Here is a 20468-nt window from a genome sequence, read left to right as displayed (position 1 = left end):
CGATCGCCGCTGCCGGGATCGAACACGCCACTATCGGGGTCAGCCGCCGAGCACGGTAACCGCTGTACCACCGTGGCAGGCAATTCATTATAAAAGATACACCACCAAAAAGTACAAGGTGAGGAAAGAGAGTACACATAAATGCTATTGACACAATACAATCTTAAGCGCGTGGACTAATAGCAGTAAAGTGTTCACCAAGGTATCTCCAGACGACGTGGTTCCCCACTTCTACAGCCGCCACCGGACGCACGATGTACTTGGAGCGCGAGCCCACTCGGAACACTTTTCTCGACCGGCGAGTCTTGAACTGTGTAAGCAGATAGGGTATCTCCAGAGGGGTTGTCTCTGGCAGAGCTCCGTAGGCGGCAGTGTCGTTTTCCCAGTAGAGGTAAAAGAAGCTGTTGAGGAGTACGTAACTCATGGTGCGCGGCGCAGAGCGCTTCAGTCTGGTCACCATTGCGGGGAGGCTGTCGTCCTTCCGAGGAACGGCAAACTCGTCCAAGTCGAGCACAAGGACGTAGTCGAAATGGTTTATGCTGCGGTACACGCAGTCGTTGAGAGCTGCGAACAGGCCTTCAGTGCGGATTTCCTTTTGTGATCTGCAGGAGAAGCACGCATTGGAATTGCAACATATAAACAGATCAGTTATCGCTTCCGTTAAACGATATTAATCTGTACGAAGTGAGAGTGTACTCGTTAACATATACCCAAACGACGTTAGAGTGACGTCAGGAGCAGTGCAAGATTGTTTTAGGCAACTTGTTGATTTTATTTCTTAGCGACATCAGTGACTGCCATATGCTGCTCTATTACATGGAGATAACTGCATTTCGTACAGAACAATACGCACCCCAAGTGATTTAGTTTCGTTGAAAGATAACGTAGACAATTTGTTTTTTTTTATTTTGCGGCACTTGAACACAGCGCATAATTATAAATAAATAAATGAATAAATAAATAAATAAATAAATAAATAAATAAATATATATATATATATATATATATATATATATATATATATATATATATATATATATATATATATATATATATATAGTATGCCACAGCTAAATCATGCAGAGTGCTCGGCTTCAAGTGCACAACCACTCAACACTTTCCAACAAACAAACACCTGCTGTACAAAATTGACGTCCGGTCTATACTTTAATACTTGTCATGCATGGCATTCTTGGCTAAGAAAAGATATCAGCCTACTAAGAGGGGATACAAAATGCAGCTTTACGGAATCTTCGTATATCATCCAAGTCGTAGTTTAGCATTCCTTGCTAAGGATGGTGGGAAATGCTTCAAGTACGGAGGAAAAAACTCTAAAAATGTTTCATGAGGAATATTCATATACTTTGGCTACTTTATAGGGCTGAGCGTCTGAAAATACATGATGCTATTTTGGGGCGCCGTAGTTGAGCTCATGTTATATTTGTTACATAAAACTTATTAGCTTTATTATTATTAGAAATTGTTCTTGTCACGTAAATCATGAGTTTAGCGCTTGGTGCTTGTAGTTGGTGTTACATAGTAGGATGCTTTTCATTGCGATTTACAACTGTACATGTGCCATTATTACGAAATTATGTAGTATATAACCTCCCTCTGTAGTGCATTATTGGCGGCGCGGGTACTGTAATAAATAAATAAATAAATAAATAAATAAATAAATAAATAAATAAATAAATAAATAAATAAATAAATAAATCATATAAGTGCATCTTCGCTACACATGGCGCCTTCATGAGAGCACCTTTTGCAAGTCCATCATCAATCACCACATCTGAAAAGCAACTGCTCGATTTGCATGAATCGAAACACGCCTGTTTTTTTTTTTTTTTTGTAAAGGTTACCTAGCCCTATAACGGAGGCAGCTATCTCAAGTGGGTTCTTTGACAACGTAAACTGCCAGGAGCTCGCAACAAAAACCGATTGCAAGATGGAGTCGAACCCACGAACTTTCCGCGCAAGACAACTATTCTGCCAAATAGCCACGCAAGAGCTTGCTCCTGCTTCGGAAAAAAGATACCCTATAGAGGCGTTATGGCAGGCGATGAGTGACGTTAGCAGCTATGCGAACACTTCGTGGCAGAAGCGTAGGATCACACCCGTAGTGACACCTTCCCGTCACAGAAATTACAAAGGGCTCGGTCATAATTTATCGTCCTCATCCGTGGCATCATCAACTAAGTGGGCAGCTACGTACGAGGAGATATTTTATTAGGAACGCACAGTGGGCACTTCGCTACTTCGCTAAACGATGAATGAATTGTCGCATGGACTGTGCCTGACAACATTACTTTCATTAGGCGCTTTGAGAGAGCATTATATCAGAAGCTACTACAATCAAACGACCTTTTAAGATATTTTGAAGGTACTGAGACACTCAGTGCATCGAGATCGTAACCTGACGGTTCCTATTTCTTTCCCTTGAGGATTCCAAATCATTCAGGTTCGGACGTTCTTTTCTATTCACGTGCTGAACTGCTTCTCTCTCTCTCTTTGCTCTAACATACCTGTACTTTCAGGAACCATTTGCCGCGAGCGAACGTTTGTATATTAGGTGCTTAAGCAGTCTTGTAGTTTCTGAGACAAGTGCATGGAAGACAATAAAAAAGGTACTTCGTGGCAAGAGAGCACGTGAGCGAGAAACACAAGTAAGCGGTCAGTGACAGGAAGAAAACCAAAAATAAAAAAAATTACACCATCTCCCACTAAAGGGAACCATATGGGGATGCGAAGCAGCGCATGGGTCGATTTAAAGTTTCGTTCATCACGGGCACCTTGCCCGATGTTAACGCGTCCTTGCAAGTGCAGCACACCATGAATTCACTGTAGTTGCTGTTACTGTTACTCGTCCAGAACTCTTGTTGGAGCGCGCCACGCGGGTTCATCGCGCGTCTGCAGAATCTCTTTCCCCGACGCCATCATGCCATGCGCTGAGAGAGTGTAAGGGGGGAGAGGCCACATAGTCTTAACTAGCCCCTTACACAGGCCCAAACGCGCTAGCGCGTGCCAGCGCGTTCTGACTGGGTTACAACGCTCTGGTTCATCGCGCGTCTGCAGAATCTCGTTCCCCAACGCCATCACATGGTTGCTAAGAGTGTAAGAGGAAGAGGCCGCAGCGTTTTACCCAGCCCCTTACACAGGCCCGAACGCGCTGGCGCGTGCCAGCACACATGGTTTTGCCTGCGTTACGTCGAGCTAGGACAGCATACGGCAGCCCGGGCTCCTAAAGTGCTCTGCACGTATCATCATCAAGGCGGTCGAAGAACAAGAGGAAAAGACTTCTCCTTGGCGCGAGCGCGCGCTCAGGTGGCTATGCTAGGTGGTAGAAAGCGGACGGTTGCCAATGGAACTACGGACACAGCCCAGCGCAAAAGCTGCTTCGCATCTAAAATGAGGCTTGGTTCATGAAAATTTCAAGGACAGGCATTTATTGTAAATGGGACAATGCTATGAACTGTCGTGTGTATTTCGGCGTACACTTTTGCCGTTTCTTGCATTCACCTGTACGTATATAATCATTCAATGGAGCAGCAGTATTGTCGAGGCTACAAGAAATGGCTGCACCGTGTACGTCACACTAGAAGGCGATTTAAAATTGCAAAGGGAAGCTGCCAATTGACTAAAAACCATGTCTGCGGGATATGGTAATTTCATATCGCATCGTGTTGAGTCATTGCTGCATATACGGCGACAGCGTGCACAGCGGGTGAAAATTTAAAAGCAATGTTTAGAACATAAACACTTGAGGTGCAGTTGTATACCAAAGGCATTCAAAACATGCATTATTTGTTCCTGTTCAGAAACTCACTTGATGTCCAGGTTCCACGGAAGGCTCGTGACGACACCTTTTCCTATGTACACACGTAGCAGTCTCTCAACATTCGTTCCTATACTGTGATTGTAGAAGAAGAAACGATCTACGCCAACAATTCTATGGAACTCTACAAACTCGGCCAGCCACGACACTCTGTCGTACTTGTAGTGCAGGGGCTTCACGCAGACCGCGAAACGTCCGGTCGCTTCGCCTGGCCTTGTTTCCAGAGGCCATATTGGTATTGAAGGGCTCCACTGGAGTTCGTAGGTCTCCTTCAGTCGCACGCGAACCGGCGGCGGATTGTCTTCGTCGTCGGAATAAGGGCACGAGAAAAAGACCGCACCGTACTTGAGCTTCCAGTTCTCATTGATGGTCTTCTGCGCGGCAGCGACCACATTTCCTTCACCGTTGGCATACTCGAGTCTACAAGAAACTTGAGCACCGTTCACGCTGGCGTATGCGCCTATGACCCGAACCACGGGTACGGCGAGGCGGTTGTCTAAGTACGCAGAGTACAAGAAGAGCTTCAGTTTCGTCCTGGGGTAGGCGTCGGTGGACACCCAGTCGCCAGCACTCATCGGTTGCTCCTTGAAAGTCTCGCGCAGGTGGGGCCTTGATGCTGGCGATGGCATAACTTCACCGCGAGGTATTCCCCTGCTGGGAGCGGTGTCTGATACCGTGCGTACCTCAGCGGCAGCGATTGTGGAATGCGTCTTAGTAGCTGGCGTAAATATAGCGTCAGCTTCTCCATTTTGATCGGTAATACCGGAAAATCGGTAAAAAGCGTGTGTCCAGAAAACAACCGTGAGCAGAGCGACTAAGAGTGACAAAACCCTGATCGCTCGGAAGACAAAGCCGCTGCCTCTGTGCCGCTCGATTCGCCACCGCCGTGGCGTCCATCGGGTCATCTTGGAGAACTTGTACGGACATGAGCTCCCGTGGTGAGAACACCGGTCACCTCCTCCTTTCTTCTACGCCAGCAGGAACGAGTAGTTCTGCAGATGATTCGTACCTGTTTGGACAAGGAAGAAATCGCAGTTAGCTATCTCATGTTTAACGTCAAATAGTTATTTGCGCCAAGACGATTCAGGAAGCGCTACAAAACACTCATACACCAGGGCGCCGATTACAAGATCCTGCATTTGCTACGGCATCTCACACCTTTAAACTTGCTAGACAAGCATCCCTCACATGCAATATCCATTTTTAGGAAGATAATGTGCTGCTAAAACGAAAGCCGCGCACGATACACTGATCTTTCCAAACTCCCTTGTGCCTGAATGAAGTCTGCAGCTCTGCTTAATTCAATTCGCTTACCACAAGCACCGAAGTATTTCCGGGTACACATAAGCGATAGAGGGCAGCATGTTTTTCTAACGTAATATTTCCGTTGCGTTGAAGCTTTTAGCGGAGCCGGCTATTACTATTGAAATAATGAACGAGCGCGGAACCGACCATAAGTATCAAGAGTTAAAGTCACGCTTCTGGCCAGAAGGAATCAACTCTGTAGGGCAGGCAACAGCGGCGCAATAAGAGCAACAAACAAAAGCACGGAATCCTATATTGCTATTTACTCGAAACTACCCAAAATAATTTATGTCGCGTAGGAGATGGCGCACGGTACTCAAGCAGACAGATCACGTACATGCTCCGTACATTGGTAGGGGAACTCTGGTACAATGTACACAACTTATCTTGATTGCAACTGTAACTGTTGTGAGATGTTACCCTGCTGCAGAGCCCAAGAAACTTAATATTTTACGAACAGAGCTCAACCATTTTTTATTCACAAAATGTCGTGCTTTTTGTTCATCAGGGGCCCACGGAACTGTGCCACTGTAATTCTGAACTATTGGAGATTTCTCCGTATTTCTTATAAACTAGCTACGGATATTGTAATATGCTGGTGGGCTGAGCTAAAAAAATTTTTGTTTATCAGATGTCAGTGGCATTCATATACCAAATACGTTCACTAGCATTTATTAACTTCAGTGAGAAACAAGTCCCACAGTGTCTTATGCATTCGCCTAAGATGACTCGAAGGCGAAAGCCATCGTATTCTTTCCTTTTCTTTTCCTTCTTCTCAGTCAATTTTATTCATCCATAACCCCTCCCCCGAAAGCTTTCTCCACAGTGTTGATGGTTTTGCACTGCCTCCAGGATTGGAGGCGTCGCAGCTTTCCTGCAGCTCACGTGGTTTCGCAACACCACCTCCGAGATCGGCCTACGTTCGACCAATCGACTATTTCGTGAGTCGTCACGATGACGTCATAAGGACGGCACAAATTTTGGCGAGACGTGGCGCCATGGTGACGTTCTATCATGATGTCATATGGTGGCACGACCACACGATTTTTTGCATTACTTTTTGTTGACGCCGATGCCACTACGGTAAGTTTTCGATGTTTCATGAGCCATCGAAGACTTTCGCCTTAAGAAATTCTTCAGTGACCACAAGGAAAAGACCGCTATACAACACCAGGCTAACCAACGTACTGGTGCGTTTGTATTGTGACTTGAAGGATGCGTCAGCTATATATACGAATAGTTGTAATAGATTTCTATCGGCTATGAATCATGACAATTATTTTATTGAAGCATGTAAGCCTTATCGTGTATTTCTGTTGTTCTTCGAACCTCGGCAACAGGCATAACAATATAGCAGCGATATAATTCCATCGGAAGTAGTTGATATTCTGTGTTGGCGGCGTATCAAGGCGCCAAAAACATAAAACACAAAAACAGAGCAATTTTCTCTATGACATAATCCCCTTAAGGTAAACGCTGCCACATGAACACGAACATGTTTGAGTAATATGCATAACAAACGTCAACATGAACACGCAGCAAATGAAACTTGGTGTCGGCCCGAGAAAGGCAAGTTCTTTTGTCGAAACGTTGGCTACAGCAGCATTATTGGTTCAAACCTTTTTTCATCGCCTGAAGGCTCCATCTTGCCATGTATTTCTTGCTGGTTGAGATTTAATAACACTTCTTTTTCAGAATTTACCATTGCGCAGAGCTCTTTACGTCATAATCAAATCTTGCTGTCCGCTACACAACTGCCACGCTTGTTTAATACATTATTGTGAACCCCCCCCCCCCAACAAAAAAAATGAACTCAGAAAAAAAGAACCATACCGAGGCTGCAGAAAGATAGAGCAGGTTACCATAGAAACTTGAAGTGCAATTATTTATACTCAGTCACTTTCTCCCTGGCTTGAGTGTGCGGCATGACTTGCGTATTGGACGCCCTATATTTACGCATTATGATAATAAAGCCTATAGCAATAACAACACGTTATCGCACAGTTTTCAAGCTGCACTACAAACGCTTACATTTTGCGGAATAACAGCTTCAGTTACAAATGCATTTCAGCAGGTAGAACTTTTTGTCAATATCTAGTATACTAGAAGAGACAGACGTTCAGCAGTATAAATTAACGCGTGTGGACGTCGGGGCGGGTACCGCCCGCTTCAAGAAAATAAACATTCATGTGCCTGTCCTGGCTTGGACGTATTTATATTACGTTCCCTGTAGGATCTGTCAACAGAGCACTGACTCTAAAGGGTAACGGGCGTGGGCAAAATGCATCGTGCATGAGGAGCAACAGCAGGGCCACTAATGCTTCTCGAGCCACCGTGGTCACTCAGGCTAATGGAACCATGGCCCTTGCCGACCTAGCCAGACGTCTGCATTTTTTATGACGCAGGTTTCACGGACGTCGCTGAACATGGCTGGCCGCCCTGGGCTTAGCTGCGATGGACGGACGCCAAGTCTGGGAGACGAAGATCCCTATAGTCCTCTTTGATTTTAATCTTATGCCGCAGGTCAAGCTATCGGAAACTACGTAAGCCTCAACGACGGTACTTGTCAGATAAGAAAGCATGCGATGCTCCAGCACGAGAGAGTGATATAGAGAATAAATCCGCAAAAATAGAGGCAAACTTAAGGGTCCTTCGTTAGGTCAACGGTGTTGGTAGTCCTTAAACCATTCCCTTTACTTCCGCGTGCCATTCTCTGCAAAATGCGAGTGCTACTGACGAGGTATTCATAAGCTGACGTTTTAGAAAAGCGAACTCAAATACTTCGGTGGAAAGCCACAATAGGGTTCATATGACAGCGCCGCTACGTTCAAACTTCGGTTAACTATTCTTTCCTACAAAATTTTGCATGCTTCGAGCACCAAAGCTACCCGCTTATTATTACATGGGGCACATGCACAAATCTGTTAGGTAAATGTGACTACACAGCTTGGATAGGTATTCTGAGAACACACCAACCTGATTTAAAAGGGGTAGGCGGCAGTCGCGAGCGTCTATTTTTCGATAGCTTATGAAAACTAAGGGACACGTCTCCGGGCCGTATCCCTATGCGCCCCTAATTAGCAAATGGAATTTTTATGGTTGTGCGCAGTACCCTTTTCGAATAAACCTAGCCTTAACAAACTGCAGAAATTTGGTCACAACGGTGGCGTTTTGCTGTTGTTTTATTTAGCCACTGCCAATGCATGCTTAACAATGTCGATAAATTTCATCGGTTGTAAGCTTACCCCAATTCTTATTGGCTTATACCTTAGCAAGACTGACCAACGCTTAGAGGCCACCTTAGCTAACTGCATTAAGGTTTGTTAGATGTAGGTCATCCTCGCGTTGCAGCAGCCGGTGTTGCTGAACGCTTAAAAAAGTCAATTACATCGAATCCGAATATGACTGTCGAAAGCAATAGTAATAAAAAGCGACGAACCCCACACATACACTCTTGATTGCGGAGGCCGGAGAAAGTTGTCACTTGACACGGTATTAAATTTGTTTTCCGGCTAACGACAAGCCAGCTAAAATATGCACCGCCGAGCAGAAAAACAATGAGCAGGTAGTAGGCACAAGGCCGACAGACATTTGTTTCGTAAAACAGAGCAACCGATTTGCAGGCTCCCGTACTGGTACGGTACGTATAACGCATCTATGTGGGGCACACATGCCATTGTGTTAATCACAGAATAATGAAGCATACAAGGCCGTTTACCCAATTAAGGTCCGCCATATTGTCTTTATTTCATTGACGAGAGGGCAAATGCGCGCCAAATTTCAATGAATGCTCAGTTTTTTAGAAGTACAAGAATGAAACGCGGGCAATGGTTGAGCCCTGGCAAATGGATACTAGCGCAAGTGCTTGCGTGAGCGACTGGATTCACGAAGGGAACATGGGAGAGGCCTTTGCCTTGCACAGGGCGCAGTTCTGTTTGATGATGATGATGGTGCGTGAGCGAGGCTTTGATTAATTTGAGTAAAGAACAGATAAAATACCTAAGCAGTTATCTCTCGCGTACAGGCACACGTGCACGTGATTCGCAAGTTGTGCTAGTAGTTCTTAACATGTGCAGAATAGTTTTTGTGTCTACATTATTTACCGCTGCAGTGAACCCTTACACTTGATAGTTGGCATTTGCGCTGTCCGGTTCTCGTCTCTTGTGCCTATGCCTCCTGTACCCCTTACCATTATTCATAATTTTGAAAATTTCCGGGGTTTTGCATGTCAAAAATCGCAGGGCATGATTACGAGGAACGCCGTAGTTGACGATCTGGTTTAATAATCGCTACCCGGGGTTCTTTAAAGCGCTCGTGAATCTAAGTACGCGAATGTTCTTGCATTTCGCCCCCATCGAAATTGCCGTCATTCGTGACGAATTTCTAGTCAATAGCTGAACTTCCTGTTGTTGCAGTCGCAGCTGAATATTCGCAAGCGCGCAGCGTGCGCGCTAAATTCATGCCGAAAAATTTTTTATCACTGTTCCAATTGAGGCTCGTATAAGTGTTTATACAGAATTGCTTCATCCCGTTAAAGGTGATGGAAAGTTTTTCTGATGAAAACTTTTAACGCAAGTTAGGGCACCTGATGAAAAGTGGATGTTTCAGGCTGATCCCAAAAACAACAAATGCCCGCGTCAGAGTGGTTCGTTGGTGCAGGTGGATCCCTGCGACGAAAACGTGAAGACGAAATACGGAGTGAAACTATATCTTATATTGTCCTGTGACTGCAAAAGAATCATCCAGAAGAAAGATCTCTTCTCCGGAACGACCACTAATGCAAGTTTCTCAATAGAAGTCGTCGAGAGACTTTTACAACGCCTCCTGTACCAGCCTCAAGAGTTATTGCAGAGTTTTTGTGCCGGGGCCCCAAAGCGACTTGCGTACGTGAGCCCTTGCGTTATTCTCTATTCTACTTGGGTGTGGCTGGAGTGCAGAGGAAAGGAAGAGCGTGCGTAATCAAGCGGCTTGTGGTCCCCCGCACTAAAACCCTCTGTTACCGCCGTGGGCCCTACGGCTAAACAATGCACCTTCAAAGACATCGCTCGCGGTCAGAGAGATTTTAACCGGGTAGGGCGTAATCACGCTTCCCCGCTACCATGAACCCCCGACCGCTCTCCCTGAAATTCGTTCCTCTTTCTGAAGATCAAAGTCGCACTAACAAAAATATCGATGCGACACAGTGGAAGATGTCCTAAAGTCTGCAACGAGGGCACTCAAGGATATCTCAGAACAGGGGCTTCGAAGTTGCACGTAGAGAGAGAGAGAGAAGGAATGTAGAAAAGGCAGGGAGGTTAACTAGACTATGCGTCCAGTTTGCTACCCTACACATTGGGAGGGAGAAAAGAGGAATAAAAGAGAGAGAGAGAGAGAGGAGGATAGACACATGTCACATCACACACACAGTGCCTGCCGAGTTTCACAGGCGGTCGCTCAATAGGGTTCTTTTCAAGTACCGCAGGAGGGCTCGTGTGGCTTTCTGGGCTGATATGCTACGCGACCAGGCTCCTAAGATCTTTGCTTCATTAAAGGGCCGGTCATCCAGTCTATTCAAGGCACACTGGAGAGTCCGGCGATCTTCATCAAATTGGGTACAGTGGCACAAGAGATGTTCAATAGTCTCTGTACAATTGCAGCTTTCGCACATGGATGAATCTGCCATGCCAATGCGATAGTTGAATGAGTTAGTAAACGCTACACCGATCCACAACCGGCACAGCATTGTAGCGTCACGTCGAGAAATCTTGGATGGCAGTTGTAGCTGGAGTAATGCATTCAAGGTTCTTAGGGCGAGGATTGGAGTTACGCGGAGAATTCCAGTGCGCAAGCGTGGCATTATGCGCGATGCGACGAAGTTCTCTAGCTGCATCTACTCTTGACAAGGGTATGAACAGTGTGGTCACATAAACCACTGAAAAGTTTCTGGGCCTGGCGGCGCAACCGCAACTGACTAAGGAATTCCTTTACAAGGAATGTTAGGGGTATTGAAACAGTTTTTTTTTTCAAAGTAGGTATGTATTCTTGGTTCAGGCTCATTACTTTCAAGTCAGACCTTGAATGGACAACTGTTGCGGATGTTTGTGCATTATATTTTACATTTCAAGTTTTTATACGGGAAGCATGAGAGATACATTTTAGCACAGGATTTATTGTGACGTTGTGATTGTGACCTATTGTGACTTTTATTGTGACTGTTCGCTGAATGCAAGAATTCATGCAGCTCTAATCTTCCAGGCGCACTTGTGAGAGGTATGTTGACAAACAGTGCACGGGACAGGACGCGTGGAAAAACAATTAATGAACTGCACCCCATCAGGTATATTTCAATGCGCGCAATACAATATGTAATTGTGGAAGGAAGTGAAGACGAGCATATGAAATACAGTATAGAAAGCAACATAACTACTAACAATGGGGAACCGTGAAAAACGGCGTACTCGTGCATCTGTGACATTTTCTTCATTAGAACAAAAGCCTCATATCTCGCATGCACAAAGAGCCCACAATATTGCTTTCCGCAGTTACTCAAATGATCAGTAAACCGCCCTGAAGCTTCCGTTCTGCAAGCTTGCTACCGGTGCTTGCCTCATTGTCATGTTCTTATTCCCCGTGGCATGTGCAAGCTTTAGTGGCTGTAGAGAGAAAGGTTAAAATTTATTTCTTAGATCCTTCGACCACGACGAAAGCGATATAGTGACGTCCGTAAAATGGGACAAATAAACGAACTGAGCAACCGCTCTTCGAGGCATTTACTGAAATGTAGATGAAGACGAGGAAGTCGAGCACAATATTTCTACACAGGGGCACGTGTGCGCAGCACTTGAACTAAGTGGCTGAATCGATCTGACTTCATAAACCTCCACAAAAATGTTGCTGACGAAAACTGGCACCATTTTACACAATATCGTTGAAATATAATGCTCGCAGTATGTACGCTTACTCTAAAACAAAGCAAACATAACCATAGTATTTAAGTATTTACATAGTTTGCGCATTCAGTTTCGGAGAACTTGTCTGAATGTTCATGAACACAATGTCTCATTAAGAAGCGAGTGATTCTGAAGGCCAGGAGCGCCGCCTATGACTTGTTAGCCCCAATATTTATTATCGTTTCAGCAAGTCGAATTGTCCAACAGCTGTAATTGGCCGTATTTCTTGAAGGGGGGCATCAATCGTCCTATTGCTAATTGTCCAATAATAATGCGCTGTCGCATAACGTTGTTATGAATTTTGAACACAAGTTGGCATTACATTCGGAGTGATGTTTTAGATGTGAAGCATCTTATGGCGGAGTTCAATCCGGTGGTAGTGGTGGTGTGCGGCGTGACCACCCTTACTGCGCATGCGCAAACCCTCTCCACTTCCCCTCTCCCTTTCCCCCTCTCCCCTTCCCCTCTCCCCCTCTCCCCTTTTTTGTAGGCATATATCCGCAGATTATGAAGACGAACACACTTATTGTGGAAAGATGAACAAAGGAAAGAAAATGATGTAGAGGCTAGGTGACCCATTTTTCGAGCCGTGTTCTGTATTCTTTCAGAATAGCTTAGGCAAGGAAACTATTTCCATGGTTCTTACGTAATCAAAGATCAAACAAGTCGGAAAAGATATATCGTGTATTCCAACTAGCAAACAGAAAAAAAGAGCGCCGTCAAAACATTTACATAGTGTGCCTAGATGAGGTTGTTCTTCATGTTTGACTTGCGATATCACATCGATAAGCACGGAAACAGAAAAAGCAAATAGAAGTGCGAAAAAAAAAAAACCGTCGACCTAGTATACGCGTATGACACTGAGTAAGCATTTTGTCTGGTGTATTTTCTTTACAGGGAGACAATTGCTGCTGGCCGCAGTAAATCTTGAAGCGTCGCGCAATGCGACCCGGAATACTCGTGTTGATTCGTAAAGCAGAAAAAGAAAGGAAGCATGGCGCCAAGGGACACGACAAGGCAATGAAATGCTATGATATCGATGCAAACAGTCAATAAAGAGGTGGTTGCCGCAGAACTCTGCATGTGGAATGAAAACGGAAGATAAATCTGCTAACAACAATGCAGTGTTTTATCTTTGCTGCAGACGCACGCAGTCCCAAAAATTTTACTCGCCTGCCACGAGGCGTTCTAAAAGGAGGATCCAAGACGCGTTATCTAAGCCAAGCTGAGAAAAAACAAGGCTAGTCAAAACGGAGATAAAGTTCAAACGGGCATGCCATAGAAAATAGGAAATCTCCTTTGTGTGTATTTATAGGCCGCAATATAAACGAAGGCATAATATAAAGTACGCAGCAATGCGAGTGGAGAGGCGCAGTTCCGCAAGACAAATGGGGCGTGTGAATAGAACCCATCACGTCTTTCGCAACCGACAAATAGGACTGTCAGATTCCCCTGCACTGTCTGAAGAAAAGGAGCAATCATTCAGTGTTTTGTTCTTTCACTTGTAGAAGGCCATACATACCGTGTATGTTGGTGTGAAAATGGAATGAAGCGGTGAAAATGCGCGACTATGACCGTGATAAATTGACGAGGCTTGTACGGTGCCACCGTGGTTTGAGGGAAGATGCAATGAAGGTTATCTTGTGTGATGTGGGCCTGAGAATATACGCTTAAGTTGGATCTCTTGAAACGTGTATGCTTTTCATGCTATCGTCGCGAAATAAAGCGCGAGCATGATAGCGGGGGACTTGACCCTTTCCCTACCGAAAAGGAGCGGAGCTCGTTCACACGGTTTGTATCGCTGCAGCCGAATACCAGCTGGACTCGTCCACGCTGAAGAAAGCGTTTGGGGGAGCCGTAATTAAAATAATGTGTTTAATCTTGCTGCGTTATCTTTGGTTTCAACGGATCGTGCAGCTAAAAATTAAAAACGCGCACAAAGCATCCATTTTGTCGAGAACGGGGTGGATTCTGGTAACGCGAATTAGAAAATGACGCCCTCTGTACGCGAGCAGTGCGCGCGCGCCGGCAGCAGCTATGTTCAGGAAAAAAAAAAACGCTTGTTTGCCGAAGTCTTGTGAAATCAAGAATTTTAGTTCTCCCACGAGTGTGGCAGGGACTACGCGGAGCAGCATATCTTTTTTTTTTCCTACATCCTCCGATGCGGACGACGACCACGTCTCAACGTATCGGCGGTAGGCGGTGATATATGTAAAAAAAAAAAAAAAAAAAACACCGTTGCGTCCAAGGCTTTTTTTAACAGTCTCCCGTGTCCCTGAGCGTTTTTTTAAATATCGAAGAGGAATTTTCTGCACCGAACGCTGGAGAAGTTAGGGCGCTTTCCGTGATGCAGTGCAGTGAAGCCAATCCTCTGAATATTTTCAGAAAAAAAAAAGAATTCGGCAGATCCCACGTACCGTGGGAGTCGATGTTTGCGAAGCATGCGCCGGGTAGGTGACTGGCGTAACGCTTTTTACTGAGCGACACTTACAAAATGACGCTAAAGATTTGTATCAATTTTATACGCACACATATATATGTTGAAGAGCCGCATATGTGTTATATAACCAGTTGTTCACGGTTGGGTAACGCTGCCAATGGCAAGGTCGGTACTTACCAACACCAGAAGCGGAAAGCTGATATGTAGTGCTTATACGTGTCCAATCGCGAACAACCGCAGCGATGGTCAATTGTTAGTGACTCCAAAGCAGCCCTACAATCTCTCTCGTCAGCCCTGCGGCGTGGACCATATGAACAACTGGTATTCGAGATAAGACACCTCGTTCATACGTCATTCGAGAAGGGACACCAAGTGACATTTCAATGGTTGCCAAGTCACTGCGGCGTGCTTGGCAACGAACATGCCGATAATGCTGCTCGGTCAGCTTTGCAAGGAGACAAGAAAGAGGCTATACCGCTTTCAAGGTCTGATGCTGCTGCCATGCTTCAAAGGATCGCAAAGAATATTTCGCACTCAACACTGAATACGTCAAGAAGCCAAAACTACCGGCAACACCACCTCAACGAGTTGCGGCGACTTCAAATACCATCTGGACTCCGCCGAAGAGAGGCCACTCTGCTATGCCGCTTATGGCTAAGAGTGGCTTTCACGAAGTCATATTCGTTTCGAATAGGGATGGCCGACAACGCTCTTTGCAGCGCCTGCGGCACCGAGGAGACCTTGCAACATATCTTCTGCGACTGTCCTCGCTACGCTGCGCAGAGACGATCCCTGGTATTCGCTCTCGCTCATCTTCACAACAGACCGTTGATGCCGCATACCGCACAAGACTGCCGCTCTGCGCTGTGACGTTATGTGTGTGCGTGTGTGTTCCCCTCTCTTTCTCTCTTTCTTTACTCTTCTTTCGATCTCCCCCATCCCTTCCCCCTGTACAGGGTAGCATACCGGTTATGCCAAACTGGTTAACATCCCTGTCTTTCCTCTCTCCCGTTTTCCTTCCTTCCTATACGTGTCCCGAGAACGCACGCACGTTTCACGATCTCGTGTGCATGTTTGCAAGAAGTTTTCGACAGTTCTTTAACAAGGGCATCATCACCGTGATCAGCGAGTACCAGCAGTGGGAAATGACTTGTTATAGGATCCGGTCGTTGATCGCGGTGACGAGGGGTCCATGTCTAGTGAAGTATGTGGTATAGTAGAGCTGTTGGAATTCGTGGATGCCTCGGTCATTTCGTCAAAAAATTGTCTGTCGACAGAGCCGGCAACATGTCGGAACCTGAAGCCACTCTTCGCGTTGGTGAGGTATAGGCCGTCGAGGCTGGTAGGCCTGGATAGTGCTACGTAGACCAACATCAGCGGATGGTGTTTGTCCTATTCCTAGTCTACCTCGGCGTATGTGACCTACGTAGCATAGTCTACAAAGCGGCTGTCAATCAATCTGTCATCATCCTCGGTCAGCATGAGGCCATCGCTCAGCCTCGTAAGAAATGAAGATCACACTGCGTCGTTCTGGTGGACGAAGTGCACTTTACGGTGCGGTGGTGTGGGTATCATACGTAACGTTCGTTAATATATTCCTCCGGGGTCGAGCAATGCTTCAATATAGCTTGCTGAATCGTAGGAATAAAACGTAATGTTTATTAGACTGCTATAAAAGCGGAGCCAACACTGGAACTACAGGCGTTAATCTGATATGACGCCTGTATCGTAGGAGTACACATCGTAGGAGTATCATGTAGTGTTTATTGCTTTCTTGTAAAATTAGATAGCCAGCACCACAACCACAGTTGACGTTGCACCGACATTACGCCTGCGTAGGCTGTTTTTCCAAATCAGTTTATAGACCTGGCGTGGCTCAATGGTAGAATACCTGATTGCAACGCAGAATACTTGGGTTCGATTCCTGCTGGGATACGAATTTTCATTCTTTCAATTCGTTGAGTCAACGCTGCGTATGTTGGTTTTCCTTAACGCTCTAGCATTTAAGTTACCAATGTATGTTCTCGCCGTTCCTGGGTGGATATAAACTGTCAATCACCTGTTGCGCATACCCGTGCACCGTGGCCCATGGTAAACGGGTATGTGCCACACGTGTCTAGTGGAAAGGGTTTGACGACGTACGCGACAGGATTTTAACGTTATTCATGTCATGACCCGGCAATCATATTCGTCAAAACCTCTTACCCTGCCATGCAAATTTTGGTCTACACCAAGTTAAGGAGGCGATCATGACAGGACATAGACGTAGGCGGCTAGATAGATAGATAGATAGATACGTAGATAGAAACGCTCAAAGTGCGAGAGGTTCGCTAAGAAATGCTTCGCATTTAAAATATTTTGCTGGTATGTTGCGAATAAAGCGCCTTTACATAACGTTTCGATTTGTTTCAAGACACGTAGAATCAAATAGGAAAAAAAATTCGGCAGATCCCACGCACCGTGGGAGTCGATGGTATGCGAAGCATGCGGCGGGTAGGCGACTGTGGCGTAACTTTTTTTTATTGAGCGACACGTTACAAAATGACGCTAAAGATTTGTATGAATTTTACACGCACACATATATATGTTGAAGATCCGCATATGTGTTATATAACCAGTATGCGGTTGGGTAACGCTGCCAATGGCAACGTGGGTATTACCAACACCAGAAGCGGTAAGCTGATACGTAGTGCTTATACGTGTCCCGAGAACGCACGCACGTTTTACGAACCCGTGTGCATGTGTGCAAGACGTTCTTGACAATTCTTGAACAAGGGCATCATCACCGTGATCAGTGAGCACCAGCAGCTGGTCATGACTTAATTGTTATAGGATCCGGTCGTGATCATGGTGACGAGGGGTCCATGTGTAGTGAAGTATGTGGTATAGTAGAGCTGTTAAGATTCGTGGATGCCTCGGTCATTTCGTCGACAAATTGTCTGTCGACAGAGCCGGCGACATGTCGGAACCTGAAGCCGCCCTTCGTGTTGGTGAGGTACAGGCCGTCGAGGCTGGTAGGCCTGGATAGTGCTACGTAGACCAACATCAGTAGATGGTGTTTGTAGTATTCGTCGAATACCTGGGCGTATGTGGCCTACGTAGCCTAGTCTACAAAGCGGCCGTCAATCAATCTGGCATCATCCTCGGTCAGCATGAGGCCATTGCCCAGCCTCGTAAGAAATGAAGAGGACACTGCGTCGTTCTCGTGGACGAAGTGCACTTTACGGTGCGGTGGTGTGGGTATCATACGTAACGTTCGTTAATATATTCCTCCGGGGTCGAGCAATGCTTCAATATAGCTTGCTGAATCATAGGAATACAAACGTAATGTTTATTAGACTGCTATAAAAGCGGAGCCAACACTGGAACTACAGACGTTAATCTGATATGACGCCTGTATCGTAGGAGTACACATCGTAGGAGCATCATGTAGTGTTTATTGCTGTCTTGTAAAATTAGATAGCCAGCACCGCAACTCCAATTGACGTTGCGCCGATATTACACCTGCGTAGGCTGTTTTTCCAAACCAGTTTATAGACCTGGCGTGGCTCAGTGGTAGAATGCCTGATTGGCACGCAGAATGCTTAGGTTCGATTGCTGCTGGGATCCTAATTTTCATTCTTTCCATTCGTTGAGTCAACGCTGCCGATGTTGGTTTTCCTTAACGTTCTAGCATTTAAGTTACCAATGTCTGTTCTCGCCGTTCCTGGGTAGATATAAACTGTCAATCACCTGTGGCGCATACCCGTACACCGCGGCCCATGGCAAACGGGTATGTGCCACACGTGTCTAGTGGAAAGGGTTTGACGACGTACGCGACAGGATTTTAACGTTATTCATGTCATGACCCGGCAATCATATTCGTCAAATCCTCTTACCCTCCCATGCAAATTTTGGTCTACACCAAGTTAAGGAGGCGATCATGACAGCACCCAGACGTAGGCGGCCAGATAGATAGATAGACAGATACGTAGATAGAAACGCTCAAAGTGCCAGAGGTTCGCTAAGAAATGCTTCGCATTTAATAAAAAAGCGGCATTATTGCATTATGTGTTTTTTTCTCAAAAACTGGGTAAACTAGCCATCCGTATATGGCATGATTCAAGCAGCCAAGCGCTAAAGTGTAACTCTCAGAGCTTAGACATCTCACTCACGTTCTGTGCATGCAATTTACTCGGCTAGTGGAATAGCTAAAAAACTTTGGACGTAGCTTCACAACTTCGGCATGCAATCGCAAGTAATGTGCAGTACAAGCTTCAAATATAATGGCACTTGCATAAATGCGAACCTAACAGGAATGAACTGTCTATACGATAGTCAGTAGTAGTAGTAGCAGTAGTAGTAGTAGCAGCAGCAGAAGCAGTAGTAGTAGTAGTAGTAGTAGTAGTATTGGTGGTAGTAGTGGTAGTAGTAGTAGTAGGTGGTAGTAGTAGTAGTAGTAGTAGTAGTAGTAGTAGTAATGCATGATTATGAGGCCCATCGGGTGACTCCGGAAGAATTTCTACCACCTGAGGTTCTTTAACGTGTACCTGTCTAAGTACACGGGCGTTCTTCACATTTTGCCCCCACCCAAATGCGGCCACCATGGACGGAAATCGAACCCGCGTCATCGAGTTAACCGGCGCGACACCTAAGATACTCAGCTACGAGAGGGTGACGCTTTAAGTTAGATGTACTTGACGGACTTCATTTCACTATAGCCAGAATATGCGGTCCATTGCGAAGCACTGTTAAGCTGAGGCCTTCTTTTGCAGCCCTGCAGGTCGTCCCAGTGGAGGACAATGCAAGCGTCTCAATTCAGCTTGCACATTGACAACTCTTCTTCTGTTAAGCGATCACGTTTAGGACTATTTGAATATTGCTATTGTACTCGAACAACAGCGCGAAAGAAGGAGCTAAGAAAGAGAAGACACGTACAACGCTGTACTTATAGTGTGATTTCTACGTGCGAGCTAATAGTATGTTTATGCCTCACAAAACGTCCTGTAATGGTCGGCAGATGCACATGGCTGGTTCATTCTATAACTCGTAGCGTGGTTACATTTACGTTTGAAGACGTAGTATGTGTCTGTATTTGTAGGATATATAGAAACGCTAAATCAGGAAAAAATGTTGCTTCATTTGGTAATCTTGACCTGGGACAGTCGGTTTTTAGAACAATACGCGTCTCAGCATATCGGTAGTCAAAAGAAGCAAGAGACAGCAAAGAGAAGAGAATACTGTCGCGGGGTTCGTTACGTTGACGAAGGCAGCAGTCGGCTTGTCCAAGATGAAACTCTTTCATTTGCCGAACTTGTGGCCGGGAAAGGGAAAGTCAAACTACAGAAATACACACTGTAAGGGATAGCGGTGAAGAGAGCGTCGGCCGTCGATAAAACGGAACCGCGGCAAGGAGTGCCGCCATTTATACATGCGGCATCGAACATTCGAGCCTTATCGCTGGCGCCGCGTTAGCTCGAGAATGAACTCTGTTCTAGTTTGCGCGCTCGAGCATAACAGACGATCCTAAAGTAATCTCGAATGTTCTCAGACATTCTGGCGCGGTTAGCGCAAGTCAGCAACTACACGTACAATGGGCCGGTAACGTAAAACAAACAAAGAAAGGAGCGTGTGTGGCAATATGTGTCACAATGCATTTGTTTCTTCCATGACGTAGAAATACAGTCTGAACCAGCGAGACATTAACAACAAGAAAAAAACTGTTCGATTACCATTTGATTTACAGCAGGACATTAACCGCCATATGCACTTTTGGACAAGTAAAAATCGCTCCGGACATTATCGAGATCGAGTTCATGTAAGACCATGGCTAAAAGCGGAAACTTGTCCGTTAAAGTCCGGTGGCCATGGCGCCAGACAGCAGGTCACAGAACACTTGTGATGGTCTGAGCTATAAAACTTTATGACCTTCCGTACTATCTTCCGGACAGGAGCAGCTAAGAGTCGAAACACCAAGTCA

General features: G+C 45.6%; 1 protein-coding gene across 1 annotated transcript in view; it reads right to left on the bottom strand.

Annotated features, from left to right (window-relative positions):
- LOC119375534 (uncharacterized) overlaps positions 1-20468 on the bottom strand; it is a 76968-nt gene that overhangs the window by 5798 nt on the left and 50702 nt on the right. Inside the window, exons 2-3 of the mRNA XM_037645727.2 lie at positions 3827-4844; positions 199-602 (exon numbers count right to left, since the gene is read on the bottom strand). Coding sequence (XP_037501655.1) covers positions 199-602; positions 3827-4740 — 1318 coding nt within the window. The 5' untranslated portion in view covers positions 4741-4844. The remainder of the gene's footprint in view (positions 1-198; positions 603-3826; positions 4845-20468) is intronic.

The sequence above is a fragment of the Rhipicephalus sanguineus genome, chromosome 11 (genome assembly GCF_013339695.2).
Source record: "Rhipicephalus sanguineus isolate Rsan-2018 chromosome 11, BIME_Rsan_1.4, whole genome shotgun sequence".
In the NCBI taxonomy this organism is placed as follows: Eukaryota; Metazoa; Arthropoda; class Arachnida; order Ixodida; family Ixodidae; genus Rhipicephalus; species Rhipicephalus sanguineus.
Note: the sequence above shows the minus strand (reverse complement) of the source record. Positions and strands in the feature narration are given on the sequence as shown.